At 37.1% G+C, this 19,717-nt stretch overlaps 1 protein-coding gene across 1 annotated transcript in view; it reads left to right on the forward strand.

The window, feature by feature from the left end:
- GMDS (GDP-mannose 4,6-dehydratase) overlaps window positions 1–19,717 on the forward strand; it is a 628,119-nt gene that overhangs the window by 130,308 nt on the left and 478,094 nt on the right. The window contains exon 2 of the mRNA XM_049654927.1: window positions 16,302–16,346. Coding sequence (XP_049510884.1) covers window positions 16,302–16,346 — 45 coding nt within the window. The remainder of the gene's footprint in view (window positions 1–16,301; window positions 16,347–19,717) is intronic.

Here is a 19,717-nt window from a genome sequence, read left to right on the forward strand (position 1 = left end):
CCACCCTACTCTGGTGTGACCTCATCTTAACTAATTTCATCTGCAGTGACTTTTTTTCCAAATAAGGTCACATTTTGAACTCGTGGGGGTGTAGGACTTTCATATGTGAATTTTTAGGGGGACACCATTCAGCCTGCAACAGGTCCTATTTTTAGCCTGATATTGTTATATGTTTAGAAAATAACTACTTCAAATATGAAAATGAACTTTCTCTCTCCTTTGTCTTAGAGCCTAGAGATGAAAACATAAAATTGAAACTGGCTTGTAGTAAACATGCAGTAAAATTTACATAGTAAGGTCTTTGTTCAAGTGCCATAATTTACTTCCACCTCATAAGAAAATACAAGTGCCCATTGTTGGGTGTGTACCTATTAGACAGTTGCTGCTGAGTGGATGTTATTAGCCTGAAACCAGTGGAACCCACATTTATGCTGGGTGGGGGGTAGGGGAAAAGAAGGGAGAGGGAGACAGAGACAGAGAATGGAACCAAAACTAAACCCAGACTTCCTGGCATGTAAGTAGTGTTTGCAGAAGGTGCCAAGAGGACACTTTAGAGGCTGTGGTGCCAAGTGTGTGGCTGCTGGGCCATGAGTGCAGCTGCTAGCAGTTTGTGGTCAGATGTCCGGTATATAGAGAGTGGTTTCCAACCTACCTGGTCATCCTTCCCTTCCATCCTGTGGTTTCCTAAGCTTAGGGACCTATTGTCAATTCAAATAAGCAGGTTTTAAGTGGTGTTAATTTTTCCCTCTAACCTCTATATTCTTGCTTGCTCAAAATCCATGTTCAACTGTAGGTCACTGTCAACAGTTTTATGAAGACTGAAATTCATCTGGTGAATACCCACCTGTTAGGTACATAAGCTGACAAGCATTTTGGTGGGTTAGTGCATACACTACAATAGATTATGAAATGTTTTGAATTTCACCCCAAGCTTAACACAACATATTTTTAAAATTTTTGAGGCGGGGGGGGAGGGAGAGAGAGAGAGAGAGGGAGCGCAAACAGGGGAGAGGGGCAGAGGGAGAGAGAGAATCTTAAGCTCGTTGTGGGGCTCGATCCCATGACCTTGGGATGATGACCTGAGCCAAAATCAAGAGTCGGACACTCAACTTAGTTATTTATTCCATGTGGATGGACATCACATGTGGATATGACAAAAAGGTCTGTGGCCAGTTTGGGGCATAGACTCTTAGACTTGAAGGAACCTTATTGGTTTTGTGGACCAACTTCCTACCCTTGTGGATTTTCTCCTACAGCAGTATAATAACTAGCCGTCTAATCTCTGCAAGAATATCCAAATCAATCAGGAACTTGCCTGATCCTACTCTCCTTGAGTATTTAATTTTTGGCTTTTACTGACCCCTTCGTAGTTTTATTTTAGCCCTTTAGTTACCAGAAGTTACCACTATTTTCCTTCTCCCTTTGTTATTATTCTCTGTTCTTTTGTTCTTTAATGCCATTCTCATTTATCACCTTCTGAAGCTACTGGAGTTGGTTATTGTCCTTCATAAGTTACTGTATTGTAAACTGAGATGGTTAGCTCAACTGGTCACATGTTCTGTCCCCCAAAGCCATGAATTCTACCACTTGGAAGTCACCTGGAACCCAGCTTCATAATTTCCTCACCCTTAAGAGTTGGCTTTTTATAACATTTCTCAAAAACCTTTAATTTTTTTGTATTGTTGTTTGAATATAGTTCAGACTTAACTTGGCTAAATTATATCCCTTCCAGAATGTGTTTTGGGTCAGCATTTCCTAGACCTTGTTAGTAGAACACTGGGCTTGCCAGAGGTGAACAGGATCTCTCTCTTTCACCACCATCCCTCCTTCAGAGGCAGTAGGGATTCTGTCATTAAAAAATTGGGAAACACCGCTTCCAAGTTTCCCCTCTTGCTCATTCACAAGGTATATTTGCTGAAGGTTTTGAGAAGTCCTGAAGTAACTTCCTAGGGCTGCTGCAGCAAATTGCAGACTGGGTGGCCTAAAACAACAGATTTATCCTCTCACAGTTTTGGAGGCCAGAAATCCAAAATTAGGTGTGGGTAGGGCTATGCTCCCTCTTGAGGTTCTAGAAGAGAATCAATTCCTTGCTCTTCTGGCTTCTGGCGGCTGCTAGCATTCCTTGACTTGTGGCTGCATCACTTCGGTCTGTTTCTGTGGTCACACGGCCTCCTCATCTTCTGTCTGTGAAATCTCTCTGTGCTTCCCTCTTAGAGGGATGCTTGCAACTGGATTTAGGGCTATCCAAAATAATCTCCACATTTCAAGATCTTGATCACATTTGCAAAGACTGTTTTGATATAAGATAACAACATTCATACAATGCAATCATTAGGACGGGGCTATGCTTTGGGGGGCCATTATTTACCTACCACAGTTGATCATCTTTTATCCATTTAGGACACATTTCTTAGCCACTCCTTCTTATGCCAAATTGGTTTTCCTTTTCATCAAATATTTATCTTGAAGCTCATCTTTTCTCCTTTTCACAATGCCTTCCTATCTGTCTTCGCTCCCTACTTCTAATTGCTAAGTAGTTTGGTTTATATTTTTAAAACACCTTGCACTCTTGTGTCATCTCTCATTAAACTCTGTGCCTTTGTTGAACTTTGAACAGTGTGGGATAGTGGGCAAGAATCTCTGGAGTCAGACTGTCTGGGTCTAAATCCCAGCCTCCCTTCCCCGGTTAATAGCTGTATGATTTTGGGTAAGTTACTTAATTGCTTCTGCCTAAGTTTCATTGTCTGTAATGGGGGATAATTAGAGTAAATGCTTTAAGGAGTTGTTTTGGGAATTACATAAGTTAATAAATGTAAACTGCTGAAAACACAGCTTATCACTACACTGTCCAAAATTGTAGCCATAAGCCATATGTGGCTATTGAACAATTAGGATGTGGATAATAGGACTGAGGAAATGAATTTTTTAAATGGAAGCGATATAAAATAGATTTTTGTTAAACACAACTCTCTTGTTTTGGTTAGGATTACATTTCAGTTTAACTGGCGTATTTCACACTTAAACACACCACTGATTTTGTTGATGTCACCTAATTTATTCACTTGGAATGATTTTTTTTCTGTGTTCTATCTAACATTGTATTGCATTTATTTGAGTATTTTATTCAGACAGCAGGACTTAGTGATACATGTACCTCATCATTGGTAATTAAATTGAAATGTTTATAATTTTAATTAAAATGTAATTTTTCCAATTAAAATCGTATAAACCAATTTTAGAATTCAAATCAAAGGCATTTACTGCTGCAGAATTGAGTGCAGACATAGAAACTAGTACTATGATCAGAGCAATGAAGACATAAAGAGACTGGAAATTCTGTGATTAATTTGCAATTTGCTCTGCCAGAGCAAAACAGAAAAACTGTTGTGTTAAAAAATTTAAGGAAAATAAACTGGGTAATATTAAGAGATTAAGATTTGATTAGAAGTTTCCTCTCAATGATAATCAAAAAAGAATTAATGCATTTAGTTGCCTGAAATCTGAATTAAATATCCAGTACATTTAAAATTTTGGTAGGATGAGCGCTTGTCACTTCAGACACTTATAAAATGGCTTAGATTAATGCACAAAAGAGGAAGACAATTTTAGTTGGAGAGGTGGGAAAATAAGTTATTTGTTACTGAAGTTTTATTAGAAAATTATGAGAAAATACAACAATGTATATACACAATTTTAATGATATTCAATTAAATCACCAGTTGCCTATAGAATACAAGGTCTTTCTAACTATCAAAGATTAGTTTATTTGAAATTTGAAAAATTTCAAGTGCTTTTCTTTATCTTTCAACAAGCTGCAGGGTCACTGCCTAGTTACTACTTTAGATATCCTTTTTCTCAAAGGATTTAAAAATTTACAAAGAAATGATATAAATTTATAGTGAGAAATACCAAATTTGTAGCATAGATATTTTTGAATGTTCTGTATGTCAGAGAAGAATTTCAGATGGATATAAAAAAAATTAATTTCTATTCAACAGGTTTCTATCACTTCAGCTATGTTAGGTGAAATATCTGCATTTATGAATTTTAAAATAAGAGACTGATATTTCTTTTATTGCTTCTTTTCACTATATTCTGAAGCAGACTCTAAAAAGTGTCATAGGGGCACCTGGGTGGTTCAGTTGGTTAAACGTTCAACTCTTGATTTTGGCTCAGGTCATAGTCTCACAATTGGTGAGATTGAGCCCCACGTGGGGCTCTGTGCTGACAGCATGGAGCCTGCCTGGGATTCTCTCTCTCTCTCCCCCTTGCTCTCTGTCCCTCCCCAGCTTGTGGTCTCTTTCTGTCTCTCTCAAAAATAAATAAATAAACTTAAAATGTGTCATAGATAACTGGTTAAAATTTTTCAATCTATACATTCAAATATATGAATCATTGCCAGTTCATAGACCTGTTGAAGGAAATAACAGACAAGGCTGTGATCTTGCGCTCTTGGCCAGCATTCATTGGTGGAGTCATGAATGAGTTTTACAAAGATTGCTGAAATATTTACTCCAATATAAGATTTTCTTTTCTTTCTTGAAATGAAAGGGATGCTTGCCAGATAATTATAAAGAAAACATGGCAGTGTGATTTATGTTTTCTCAGTTTTACCACACTGCTTATGAATGAGTTAAATTTGAAGCTGTAAGGAAAGGAAAAGTTTATTTTTGACCTAGCTAGGGAGGTGTGAGAATTCATGTTGAAATTGAAAATCTTTATAATACAAATAAATAATGAAGTTATACGTTTTTCTAACATGAATCAATATGTAGAAGATTTAAACTCTTAATAGGATTACATAAACTGGCTATAAAAACCAGAAAGAAATTGGAAGAACACTATGAGAGTTGCTTTCCGATGTATGCAAATACTCATTTGGATTCAGTGTTAATACTTAAGACTGAGTTAACTTGAACAGATACGGATTTTAAACTGATAGCCTTTTGCTCCAAAGTCAAATCAGTTTTTCTTAAAACAAAGCAAAACAAAACAAAACAAACTGAATCAGTTGTACCAGTGTATATAATGGTTATTAAAGGGAAATTATTATTTTTTTTTGGTATTAAATTTTCAGAAGATTTGATATGACCAGTTGTTCAATTTTATGAAATCTAGATACAGATCAAGTGCTTCTGAAGAAAATTTAAGTTTGAATTGAGATGTGTTGTGTCAAATAACAGATTTGAAAAATTTAATACAAAAAAGAATGTATAACATCTCATTAATAATTTTCTCTTAATGTATTGATATAACATTCTGGATATATTGGGTTAAATAAATTTTTTAAAATTAAGTTTTGCCTATTTTGAACTTTTTAAAATTTGGCTACTAGAAAATTTAAAGTTACACATATGGCTCAGAATATATTGCTGGCCTAACCCATCATAGGTATACAGTGAATGAATGTTAGCATTAATATGATCGCTAATATGATGATGATGATATATTGTTGTTGTTGTATTGATTCCTTGTCCTCTCACTAGATTATAAATGCCTTAGGGATAAGAAATATATCTTATCCTTCTTATTTTTAGGTTTATATATTTATTTTGAGAGAGAGAGAGAGAGAGAGAGAGCACAGCATGAGCAGGGGAGGGGCAGTAAAAGAGGGAGAGAGAGAATCCCAAGTAGGTTCTGTGCTGTCAGCACACAGAGCCCTACATGGGGCTCAAGCTCATGAACCATGAGATCATGACCTGAGCTGAAATCAAGACTCTGATACCTAACTGACTGAGCCACCCAGGTGCCCCATCTTATCCTTATTTTTATTTGCCATGTCATACCGTGTAGTCCTTTTTTAAAGGACAGTGGATTGATTGCCCCAGGATCTGCTTTTAATATTCCATGTATGGACCTGTGGGTTTTTTTTTTTTTTTTTCATCTTCAGGATAATGGCATAGAAATCTCTTTGAGTCTGTGAACATGTGCATGCATACAATCACACACACACACACACGAATATTTTGTTTAGTATACTTGAAAGGGAGTTATTTAAACATTCATAATCATGGATTATTGCAAAAGTAATTGGTACTTACTTTGAAAATTGTATTTCAGTAAGCTTTGAGTTTTTATATATATTTTTATATACATTGAAAACCTTTAAAAAAACTGACATTATTAGAATCTTGTTTTTGTTGAAACACTTTTATTTTGATTGAAGTAGAATTATTCAGGAAATAACACTGTAGTTAGGATTAGACAAATTGGTTTCATATTCTGCCATGTTCTCTAACTAGCTCTGTGACCTTGAACAAGGGATTTAAGCTTTATTATTTTTTTTTTAATGTTTATTTATTGAGAGAAAGAGAGAGAGGCGGGGGAAGGCGCAGAGAGAGAGAGAGAGAGAGAGAGAGAATCCCAAGCAGCACCTGACATAGGGCAAGGTCCCATGAACCATGAGATCATGACTTGAGCAGAAATCAAGAGTTGGATGCTTAACCAGCTGAGCCACCCAGGTACCCTGGGATTTAAGCTTTCTGAACCTCAGTTTTCTAATCAGGAAAAAGAGGGGGATAATATCAGTTGCATTACTAGGATGGTGTGAGAGATATAAGTGGGAAAAATATCTTAGAGTGCTTAGCAACCATAGGAATCCTAGAAATATACATTATTATTATTTTGATAGAAATAATAATACATATCTTGAAAAACATAACACAACATAAGGTTGAGTTAACCACATCAATTAAAACGTGATTGCTTATGGGATTTTTAAGCATAGAGTTGTGGTACAAAAAAAGCCTCTCAATTGTTTCAAATGTACAACCTAAATCTATAAAATATAGTCAAATACCCCCAAAGTCATAAACATTAGGTGAGAGACTAGCTGGGAAACAAATCAATAGTTAGACATTTAAGTATTATAAGATTAGACCAAAAGGTGCATCTGATCAGGTAAGACTGAACTAGAGACACCTGGTTTTCAGTCTAAGACTCTGGAAATGTTGGGAAGTTGGAGTTTGGTCCTGCTGTAAGCAAGGTGGGGAGTTGATTTTCACCTAGAGAATTTCCACTCCTCCTCCTACTCTTGCCCCTGTGTGCCCTTACAAAACTCTGGTCTTCATTCGAGTGCAATTTTGATAATGTTTTTTGTCGTATTAAGTCAAGATTTTAAAAATTGTAGGGTTGAATAAGAACTAAGCTCCACTGCTGTTAGTAAGAGAAAGCAAAACAACAGGATAAAAACGACTTAAAGCGTAAGTGCTGAAGAAATTCAAACTGTCATCTCAGTATCTCACAGCGTTCCTTTTATCCCTCTGTTTTTTTAAAAATTTATTTCGAACATTTATTTATTATTTTTGAGAGACAGAAGGAGAGTGCAAGCAGGAAAGGGGCAGAGAGAGAGGGAGATACAGAATAGGAAGCAGACTCCAGCCTCCGAGCTGTCAGCACAGAGCCCAATGTGGGGCTCGAACCCACAAACTGTAAGATCATGACCTGAGCCAAAGTCAGACGCATAACCAATTGTGCCACCCAGTTGCCCCTTATCCCCTCTGTTTCTATGTTAGGGCTGAAATATCTAGAAACACACCTAGATTGTGTAGCCTAAAAGGCAGTGACACTGGAGAGAGAGTTGCAAGCACAGTGGAGGCACATATTTTTAAATATGTGATTACCCCTCCCCCACAAATGGTTTTTAATAACTTCTTTGGGTGGTAGAACCCAAAGCACAATATTAGCACAACTTAACAAGTAAATGGAGAGATTTCCTAGCCCACAAACTGAATGGACTGAACCTACCCACAGACCGGACAATCCAGGGGAATCAACATTGTTCATGGTAGGACCTCTGTGATTTACGGTCATTCCTACAATACTTTGTTCTTTGTCCTCTGGCTCTTAAAGTTAGTTGGCTTTATTAGTTTTATGATATGCAGCTTTCGGGGTAGATGCTTACAAATTTCTCCATTTATACCTGGGTACATATGCTTGAATTTTATCTGTTTCAGTGATTTCAAGTTATGTAAATCACAGTAAATCACAGTTCATATTTTGTATCTTTCTTCAGTGATTTACAATATCTCCAGGGTGATGGATATTCCATGGTTGCAGAGCAGGTCTGAAATGCATCAGGGAGCCTGTAAGTGACATTTCTGTCATAGTATATATTTTAGAAACAGTCTTAACTAGATTGTGCCAATAACTTAACCCTGAAAGAAATTAGGTTAAAAGAACATTTGTAAATAGTTAAACTCTGCTTGTTACCAACAGTGACATTTTAGTAACAACCTGTTAAATGAATTTGCAGTAAGATGGGGAAAGATAGAGACATCAATATATGTGTATTCTTTTGTTATTTATGACCTTTTTAAAGCTGTAAACAAAAGGACATTTGTTTCGTCTTCCTCCCTTAGCCAGGACACAAATTATAAAAAGAAATGTATAAGGAAGTGTTAATAAATCAGGTAAATACTAAAATTTCATAATTCTTCTCTTTTCAGTACAAAGAAATTTAAAGTTTTTCATTAAGCATGGACTTGAACACTGGACAAAGTATAGCACTGTTTTAGTTTTGAGTACCTGTAAAAAATCCTTTCCTGTATAAATCACTTGGATGAATAGAACTACATAAGCGTATACTTTGCAAAGAAACAGGATTTAATTGTATAGACTGTCACTTTGAGAGATAATGAGAAAGGGAAAAGGAAAGAGAGGAACTCTGTTTTCAGAATCTGTATATATATATTTACTACAAAGAAGTTATTATTTAAGCATGAAGTTTACTGGTGATTTATTATTAACTTCCCTACAGATCTATCCAAATCTTTATCAATGTATTTGGAATGCTGAGTTATAAAAACTTTCAGTTAGTATATTGTTCTAAACTTGAAAGGAGTTAATTCACACCAGCACTGAATGGCCAGTTAGGTAGATATTTAAAAGGATTTTGACAGGGATATGTTTCTTGTATTTCCTCCCCCCCCAACCTTGATTTCATGCTCAAGTGTGATGATTTATTTCTCCAGGGAAGTCTGCCATCCAGTATAGAAGAGGTCAATATGGTAGTATTTCATAGCTTTTCTTTTATCTGTACAGCCTTGCCGCCCTCTGTCTATGACTCATGCATCTACTGGTGTTCACTGATAGCAGAACATTTTGATTAGCTGCACAGGTTACCTGGTTACTGTTCTCAATCTGTCCACGTGTGTGTTTGCTGATATATGTGAAATGTGGAGGTCTGAGCCAGTGTTGGAGCATAATCCTATCTAGGTCAGGAAATGCCTGGCTTCCCAGATACTTCTCAGAGCAATAGGGCATGGACTAAATCTCTTATTTCCTTCCTGTCCTTTATTCCATAACACCTATGGCCCAAGTGGATGTTTGATATTCACTAATCTGGGACAGTTCATATTGTTAATAAATTGTTTAGTGACCAAATTTTATGTTAAAACATCTGTCCATCATTATGGGGTAATTGATCCTGTTAGTAAAACAAATTGTCATAAATAATTCATTACATATGTGTGTGTGTGTGTGTGTGTGTGTGTGTGTGTGTAGATTACATATATATTTCAAATTCTTTTTCTGTTTACTGACATCTTGGGCAGGTTACTTGGTCTCAGCTCACCTCAGTTTGCTTATTTGTAAAATGGGGATAATAATAGTGCCAACTACATAGGGTTATTGTGAATATTTAAAAGTTAATGAATGTAAAACATTTAGTGCATGTCTTGCATATCTTATCTAAGTGGTATATAAGCACTTACTATTGTTATTAATATTATTTGTAGTAATAGTAAGTCATGTGAAGACTTTTTTTTTTAATCTCTGAAGGATAAAACTTCAGCATTAGTGAAGAATAGGAGAGTGGGAGAGAGAAAAACACAGAGGTTCAAACTAAAGGAGCTTACCCATTAAAAAAAGGAAATCTAGTCAGTGGGATACAGTATTCTTTGGGCATACTTATATTCATGTAGAGATGAAAGCTTGGCTCATTCTTGATGTGTCTACGTATTATGTACACCCAAACACACTTTAGGCTGTTAAAAAATGCCTTTATATTTCCTTTCGAGGCTTTTAAAAACATTTCTGGGACTATGTGTGTGTGTGTGTGTATGTGTGTGTGTGTGTGTTGTAATTCTAATTATGTAGTTAAAAATTGTCTTTCTATACCTTATTAATAATTGTTTCCTTTCTACCTTCTTTTGTTAACCCTTTAATCCCATTTTCCTTAAAGCATTTGTCTAATTACAGAAATTTATTTTACTATGTTGAAGTTAACAATATTACAAATGCTGGGTTGTGCAAATTTAGCTGGAATTCATATTTTGGTGTTTGCATTCTTCTTTGGTCATTAAACCAAGAACGTGCAACAATCATTTGCAATTTGAAAAGAACATGTATTTTAAACCAGCTAATTATGGGAGTTCTATCACTGCAAATCAGTTACTCTGTTTCAAAATACTTTTTTGAGTAGCTTATATTAGAGAGGAAAATTAATTTTATATGTGTTCTAGATACTAACAAGAACAAATCAATTGGCAAAATACAGCCTACTAGAAAAGTGGATAAAAAATAGAAAAAATAAGAATAGATAGTTCCTAGAAGAAATAGTATATATGATCACAAACAAAAAACTCTTCAGTCTTAGTACTAGCCAAAAAATGAAAAGAAAAACATCATTTTTAACCTGTCAAATTGGAAAAAAAATGTTTGTAAAATTAACCTTTTAGGTCATTTTTTTTCTTTGTGATATTTTTTCTTCAGCAAATCTTTTTTAAAAAATTTACCATGGACACAAGACTTAACATTACAGTCATATGTAGGATTATTGGAGATATCTGGCTTTTTAAAATGTTGCTTTTAACCTAGTTCATGATGGTTTACTGGAAAGTCTTGTGTTTGGCAACAGAGCTGCTGTATATGTATATATATGTATGAGGTGTATGTGTAAGCACTTCACACCTGTTTGAAGGGCTCTTTCCCTGGCAAATAGTCAGAGGGAATGGGTGGTTACAGGAAGAATATCTTAGCTGCTGGGCACAATAAATTTTTTATTGTTCAGAGTTTGTTGATAGCGTTTCTAGATTACAGTGCTCCTCTCTAACAGGAAGTAAATCACAAAAAGTGAAAGTCTGTTTTTCTGTGGCAGTGGCTTTTATGGGGAAATAATTGTTAATTTTGAAAGACTACTTGGGTAGCTCAGGTTGGCTTGGGCTCAGGTTATGATCTCGCGGTCCGTGAGTTCAAGCCCCACATGAGGCTCTGAGCTGACATCTCAGAGCTGAGAGCCTGCCCAAGATCCTGTATCTCTCTCTCTTTTTCTCTCTCTGCCCCTCCCCAGCTTGTATTCTCTCTCAAAAATAAATAAATAAATGTTTAAAAAAATAAAAGACTATGGGAATTGGGAATTATTTATGTTTTAAATATTGATAATATCCTCGTTTCCTGTCTACCACTGTTAGTTTTCACTCCACTGATAATTGTTGGCTGTATTCTTGTTCTTCACTTGGAAGTGCATTAGTGTATTTTACTTGGTTCTCAACTGTAGACATTAGTCCATTCTCTTCTTTTTAGATTTTTTTGTGACACACACACACACACACACACACACACACACACACACACACGTGTGAGTGGGGGAGGGGCAGAGAGAGAGAGAGAGAGAGAGAGAGAGAGAGAGAGAGAATCCCAAGCCGACTCCACGCTGTCAGCACAGAGCTGGAAGCAGGGTTCAATCTCACAACCATGAGGTCATGACCTGAGCTGAAATCAAGAGTTGGATGCTTAACTGACTGAGTCACCCAGGTGCCCCTACATTTTTTTGCAGTAGTTTTTAGTGAAAAATTCTGAGGCCTGGGAGTTGAAGACTGTTTTTTTTTTCTTTCTTTCTATTTTTTGCGTGTAGATTTTGCTGCTTCCGTACTGTGTGACTCTACATTAAACATTTAACTGTTTTGAATCTCAATTTCCTGACCTGTAAAATGAGAGAGTTGGATTAATTAATCCCTATGGTCTTTTGAATTCTGTGAGTTTGACAAAGATTTTATGCAGTGATTTGTGTTACAAACATGAGCCAAGTAAAAATACTTTTCAAGTATATTCTGCTTCTGCATTCTTCATATTATGTGGCTAATCTTCCCATTGGAAGTTTTCATTCTAATTCTAAACTGCATCTTCCATTAATCATTGAGCTGTTTGCATTTCTTTTATGGGGAGGTACAGATTACTTTGATATTGTAATTGCTATTAGCTGAAAAGATGCTTATTTTAGTGTAATTAGAATTTGTAGAATTAAAGAACATAAAGGGCAGCATAAATTGGTGTTCTCTCTCCTTCCAGAAGGGATATTCTATTTCCTAATGCTTGAGATGGTCTAAACAAAGAAGTTCATGTGTTAGTGGCATGAATTCTTTAGCCCAATACTACTTATTCTGTTCAAAGAAGCTGCCAATTGGTTCTTAGGCAGAAACTCACAGTATAATTTAGCATGCAGTTCAGAGGAACCGCTTCTCAAATTGCATACAAGAAAGTGTCCTTTTCATTTGTTCTTCTGTACTATAAGTGCATCCATGTTTGAAGAGAAAAGAGAAATGCTAGTCTCCTCTGTAGGAAGGTAGACTGCCTGGCACATACGTGCTTGGATGTGGGCTAGATTAGAGGATCAGTCGGTGCTTAATATAGCCTTCGGTGGCCATTGGGAGAAGGGGTTAGCTTTCTTTACTTCCTTCAGCTTTTTATAGTTGTGAAATTTTAGGGAATTTTAATGCTACAGTCAAAATAGGATTGAATTAGAGGTGCCGGGGTGGCTCAGCTGGTTAAGCATCTGACTTTGGCTCATCCAACTTTGGAATCCTGCGTTGGGCTCTGTGCTGACAGCTCAGAGCCTGGAGCCTGCTTCGGATTCTGTGTCTCCATCTTTCTGCCCTTCCCCCCACTCATGTTCTGTCTGTCTCTCTGTCTCTCACAAAAATAAACATTAAAAAAAATTTAAAAACAAGATAGGATTGGATTAATTTTTGCAATTACTCTTTATTTTTATGGGTGTTTATCTAAAATATTTCTGAATACTCCATGAAAGGTAAAAAACCAGAGATACCCAAGTATAGGGACTATAGGCATCAGGCACACCTAAATCTGGCACTTTTGGTCCTTGGTCATTGGCCCCGCCTCCTTGGCTCTAGAGCCCCAAACAGTAAATACATCCACAGCCAATCCAAGTCCATCTTCAAACAACATTATACTGTTTCCTGTGTGGAGCATACACCCAAACAAAACCTGAGAAATCTCAGGTGCTGTGTATGGTCTCCTTCCTCTGAGCTCTGGAATGTTCTAAAATTAGTTTACTTAATCAAACTAGAAGCACTGATTAATCCATAAAGCACTGTGTAATGGAAAATGACTAAATTAATTTGATTTAAAAGTAAACCCATTATGGTCTTTCATTATTTTGTTAGGTTTTGACATGTTTTCGTAGATCCCAGGTGTAGGAGGGTGAGGAAGAAGGTTGTTTTCTAGGTCAAAATTACAGGAGATTTGGATTCTAGTCCTGGCTTTGCCTCTGTAGTGTGATATTAGGCAAAATGGCTATCTTCACATGCTTCATTTACCTAAGATGTAGTGGCTCTTGCTTTCCAGGCTGAGTTCTTGCAAGAATAAGATAGAAATGTTTTTGTGTCTTGAAAATGTTATAGCCATGGTGATTACTCAGATCTGTATAGCATTTAATACAAAATGGAAACCCTTAATTACCTTAATTTGTGCAAAATTAAGTGTAAAAGAGTCACAAATGGGACATTGTCTCTCCAATTAAAAAGTTTTCTATAACAAGGATTGAACCCAGGCTGGAATTTGTACCAAATTAATTGTGTTCATAGCAAGTGAGTTGGAAATTTAGTTCATTTAGTTCCTTGTTTTCTGGGGGATTAAGAATCAGAATTTTTAATGTTGGTCATAGGTTCTCAGTTGCCATGACATTTCAGTCATTAGTCTGATTGAAGCCTTCTCCAACAACCCTGTTCTTCTAGAGGAGGCAGAAAAAATGATCTTGTTGGCTTGGCTGACGCCTGCCTGTTTAGATACTGTGTCTCCCTGTGGAGTCCCCTCAGGGTCCTGGGAAGAGGACAAGGGGAGGCCAGCTGGGCTGCCTAGGCCAGAGACCAAGAGCCTTTGCTCTGCTCCATTTCCCACTCATTGTGCAGCCCAGGCCCTATCACTTGAGAGACCTGGCAAGGAAGTCAGGAGGAAGTGAGTGCCCTGCTGGTTCAGAATGTTCCAGTGTGGTTGGAAAGTTTGAGAAGGGCCCTGGGTGAGAAGAACAAGACCTTATTGACAGGGTTCAGGCCCGATCAGGTCTGTTTCACATCAGCTTTCTGAATAATCACAGCCTCCCAGCCCCCATGGATCTCTAGCACTTTCACCTCTGCCTTTTTTTTTTTTTTTTGAAACATTGTATGTAGCCATGGTAGAACACAAAGCGTTTTAAATTTTTATTCCAAAGAGGAATTATGAAAGGTGAAAAGTATAGTGTTGCCTGCTTCAAAATGACAACACTAACACCAGCACCAAAACAAAACTTCATATTTTGTAGGGCTTTCCAGACTACTGTAAAATTATTCCTCTTATTGTAAATGCTTTTTCTATTAAGCTGTTTTCTCATTGATTGATTTGTAACATTACTCATTATTCTTACATTTCTGTTGGTCTGTTCTAGTCTGAATTGTTCAGCCCTCTTATCTGATTTAGTTTGCATGTTGGGTATTTAAAAACTGTGTAATTGTGTGTAAATCATAAGATTGAGAGGAAAAGGAATATGTTAAACAATTTCTCTTCTCTACATAAGTCTATAAAACAGAATATTTATGTCGAGTCAGAAGAAAATCTGCTGGTGGTTTTAATGAACCACAAAATGTGTCCCTTGTATACCTTGCCTTGTCATCCTGCCTGAATTTATGTGTGACTCTGCATTAATGTAGTAAACACTCTTTTGGCAGTCCTGTCATTTTCAGGACCCATAGGGTGTCTCCAATTCCAGCTTTAAGCCAACTAATGACAATAATAAGACTTGCTTCACTTTTCTTTTTCCTGGAATGTCTGGTAGGAACTTTTGAAGCTCAGAGGGATATTGTAAACTTTTTCAAAGTGAAGAAACCAAATATCCCCAGCTACTTTTGAGTACACAAATATCCAGTAGTTGGAGCCTCCCATTTTTATGTTTAAGTCTGGATAGGATGGAGGGGACCTACCCAGGCTGAAAGCAAGTGGGCAGTTAACAGGTTTTACTGCAAAATGTCTATCCAACTCATATTTTGAGCAAGGCTGGTAGCTTTTTTATAGTACCTCTAGAACAGTGATTTCTCACCTTTTGGTCTCTTAATAGTTTTATTAGAAGACTCTCATACTCCCTTTCCCTAAACCTGGCACATGAAATATTTTAGTTTAAATGACACTCTCCCTTATCTAGAAATTTTTACAAGAGTTCTTAAAAGCCAGTCGAGAATCTCTGTGTTTAGTCAGATACCTTCATCTTAATGTAGGGATTAACTGCATGATTTAAGATGCATTCTTTCTATTTTGTAAAAAATAAACATCCTTCTTTTATTTAAAGTTTATGTGTGTGTGTATGCATACATATTCAGTGATAATAACACAAATCTGATTGTGTTTATCCCCCTCCCCCAAAAGTCTTTTGTTGCTGAACTTTCCAGAACCCCTGAGTTAGAAGCCAACTCCCACCAGTGCCTAGAAAGCCTTCTCCCACGAAAGTACTCATCTTCCTCCTTTCCACTATGGTGTCTTTTTTCAATAACATTAACACTCTAGTGCTCCCTGCCTCCTCCTCACACTCACCCTGCCTTCTCCCCAAGTCCCCACAGCTCTCATCTAATTCTTCCCCAGTGATTCCTTTTTTTACAACCACCCAGAATTAGTCTGATTCCTGTATGTTCCTGTAGTACCAAGGACTTCTGCTTTGCTACATATACTTTGCATAGTAAAGTGGAAAAACCTAAACCCAAATCCATGTGAATCTTAAGTGTCATGTTCTCTCTGTTGCCCCATATTATCTCCCCAGATTTTGTTTCTTACTCCATGAATAGGACAATAATAACATTTTACTGTGCTGCTTTGGTGCTCAAATGAAATAATGCCTATGAAAATGCTCAATGATTAGTAGAAAGTTGATCATTATTCTGTTTTTACCATCATTATCTGTATTATTTTTATTTTGGTTGCCATGATCCTTAATTTAAGTTCATATAGCCTCTTCAGTGCTTTTCTCAAAACTCTCAGTTTTGGCTACCTTCTCTCCTCGCCATGATGAATCTGACAGTTGTCAATTTTCCTTCCCTTCCCAGGATGGTTCATACTTGGCTGAGTTCCTGCTGGAGAAAGGCTACGAGGTGAGTGACTCAGTGAGCAAGCACAGGCTGGTGGAATCACTTGGACGCAGTGGCCTCCTGCTTCCTCTGCCGTAGTCCTCCTGTGTGTGTTTTCCACTGAAACTCTGATAACAAGTCAAAATCAGGGGAAGAATGTGCCGCTTGGCTTGTAACCATGCCAGCTCATTGTGCTATTTATCTGTTGGTGAGCACTGGTGGCTTCCCCCTGTTCCTTAGTGTTTAACTGCTTTGCACGCTTCCCACATTCTTAGATAAAACAGCAACCTGTGTAAGCTAAAAGCTATAACATTATTAGGGTTAATTTATGATGTAATGTGTTACATAAAAAAAGGTCTCGAAGTGAAGTCACTTAATTCGGAAATTGCACAGAGCAATAAAAACTAAGCTGATCTTTGGCAAGCTTGAATGAAACATTTACACTCAGAGGTTTTTGCTTTCTAATAGGCAGCCATATATTTTATGGAGGCTGAAACTTCTGGGTTTGCTGGCGTCATCATCATTGTCGTCATCTTTTTCTCCTCTTTTGTCCTCTCCTTCAACACTGACTGCTTTCCTTAAAGGAAACCGGAATTTTACATATTGAATTTGATATAACCCCATGTATATATCTTACCTTTTTAAAGAACAATTCTCAGATATATACATCTATGTAAATTCATGTTACACAGAGAAGAAAAACCTATACAGTGACCCATATGCTCTGGGCTGATCTGGGAGTATTTATGTTAATAAATTTGGATTCTCTGGATTATTCTAATTGTAGGTGTACTGTTTTAAAAAATGTGCATGGTGGGCAGATGGAAAAACAACAGCAAGGAATTTGGCATCTAAATGCCAACAGGATTTGCTGAAAAGGAAACTAACTTTCTTACTATAACTCATAATCTTTTCTGAGAGCCTTGACTTTTAGACTTTAAGAAGTAATAGCAGATATGTTTAGCACCTTCTATTTCCTTACCTAGCCAGCTAGTTTTATATTTTGCAAAAATATCAAAATGAGACAACTATAATTATGAAAGTGTACATGTGCACTTATGTTCATATGCAAAGATTTCCTATAATAATTGAGTGATAAATACATATTCTTTAAAGCAGAGAATTTTAGAGTAGATCATATGTAATATAGAAGAGTTAGTTTTAGATAAAGACTGGTATTTATTTAGACTACATTAACTTAGTGCTTTGGTAAGTCTAAAAGGGAAGGATTAGCAGAGAGACTTACTCTGTTTCAGGTGCTGGCACTGGCTGAGAGGTGTTTGGTAGCTAGAGAGGAGTTAGTGATTTGGCTGTGTATCAAGTGAACGAAGAGAAGGAAATTTGTGAGTAATAGTTGATGGGGTTCAGGATGTGCTACCTCAAAATATGGCACCTCAGCATATTGAATATTTTAAGCTGAAGCAGTTTGAGAAAATAGTGGAAGTTGGAGAAAATAGAAGGAGTTTGAGAAAACTGTAGAAGTTCTTCCTGTTAATCTTTTTTGGTTTAATATGGAGGAGGAAAAAATTTTTCCTCAACTCTCTTAGGGTCCCTGTCTGGGTCTGAAAATTAAACTGAGAAGCATGCAAATTTATTTAATGTAAGTTTTACGTGACATGGAAACCTTCATAAAGAAATGAAGATCCAAAGAAACTGTTAAGGCTAGGTATGTTTATGTTAGGTTCGATGGAGAGTGGATGGTTGTGGAGAAATATGACAGGTCAGGCAGTATGATGTGAATATAATAAATAGGGGAAAACTTAACAAGATTTGTTTATTTGGATTCTTCTTGGCATCCCCTTGTCTTCAGAGACAAGGATGCTTCTTTTCTCCAGTTATAGGGTGGATACCTCTCACTAGAGGGTGTCATGACTGTTTCATGGAGAAGAGCAGGGGGAAGGTTAGAGTGACTTTCCTGCTTCTACTGTTTTCTCACATTCCTTCAGCTTAAAATATTCCATACACCAAGATGCCATATTTTGGGGTAGCGTGTCCTGAACCCCATCATGGTCATTGCAGTTTTGAATAGTGAGGTGATATGTCAGACAGAAAGCTTAAGCTGTGTGGTGTTGAAATTTACTTCCAAGGTGGACATGGAAATTTACTTCCAAGGTGGACTAAGACATGGGTGAGGATGGTGGCAACAAGTTGTATCCACAGCTAGCCCAGAGGAAAATGGAGCAGGCATGGCAGCATGAGGTGGAGTTGTCACTGTGAAAATGTGGTGGACTAGCGATAGGGCCTAGGGTTAATCTGGATATGGTAGATGGTGAACGGTCTCAGCATGATGCTGCTGTTAGTATTACTAGAAATGGCTGGAAAGAAGACCCGCAGAGGGACATGCGAACCTCCATTTAGGTGGCTCGTTAAGGAACTAGCAGACTTGAGAAGATGTTCCTAAATGGTTGACAGACATAGAAATAAATATAATGAGAACCTAGGACTGCCAGGTGAGCTACAAATGTTTTTGTTACGTTGACATTTGAAATTATAAGAGCATATTTGGTTATGATAAATGCAACAGAAGGTCCACTTGGCAAATCACAGTTAATGAGAGGAATGAATCATTGAAACAATGATTGACCAGAGAAGGGAGATTTAGGAGTGAGATCCATAAATTGATAGAGGGAGATACTACAGACAGTACAGGTAGAAGGTATAGAGCTACAAAGCATAATCAGAAATGATTCCTCTTCATAGTCCAGGGGAAATACGACTTTTGTAGGAATAGGGGAATGAAAGGGTGTTTATCCATATTGTATTCAATTTTAATAGGCTGCTGTCTTCAATTTTAAGACATGGGTATAATTGTAGGATAAGCTATTAAGGGAAATCTAATAGTGGCACAGACTTCATCTTTTTGTGTTTAGGTTGAAGTAAATATGAGGGTCATTTTTCAAAGGAGCTGCATTGGAAGTTTTCCTGAGTTATCAGCCAGCAGCCCCTGGTTGCTCAAGACCATGAGCAAAATAATAGGGCTAGTAAATTGCATGCACTAGGATAAGAGGAGACACTTGTCTGTATCTGATTCCAGAGGGTCAACATCAGCAATTTGGATGAGCACAGACTTCTAACACAGCAGGTTCTCAACCTGTAGTATGCGTGAGAACCACCCAGAGTCCCCATTAAGATGGGTCTGGGAATCAGCCTTTCTAACAAGCCCCGAGGTGTGACTGATGCTGCTCTCCTGGATCTTATGGTTTGAGAACAAGTACAACTAAAGGTTCAAATGAGATCATTTAATCACATGGTGAAGATGAACAGAATTTCTTAAGGTACCTTAATTTGTGGGGCTTTGCTTCTCTGAGCTATCATATTATTTTGAATTTATGCTTTGTATAAGGACTATCACTAGGATCAGAAATAACTGGAAACAATATGCTTTGGGGTAGCAG

Source organism: Panthera uncia, assembly GCF_023721935.1.
Source record: "Panthera uncia isolate 11264 chromosome B2 unlocalized genomic scaffold, Puncia_PCG_1.0 HiC_scaffold_25, whole genome shotgun sequence".
Taxonomy (NCBI): Eukaryota; Metazoa; Chordata; class Mammalia; order Carnivora; family Felidae; genus Panthera; species Panthera uncia.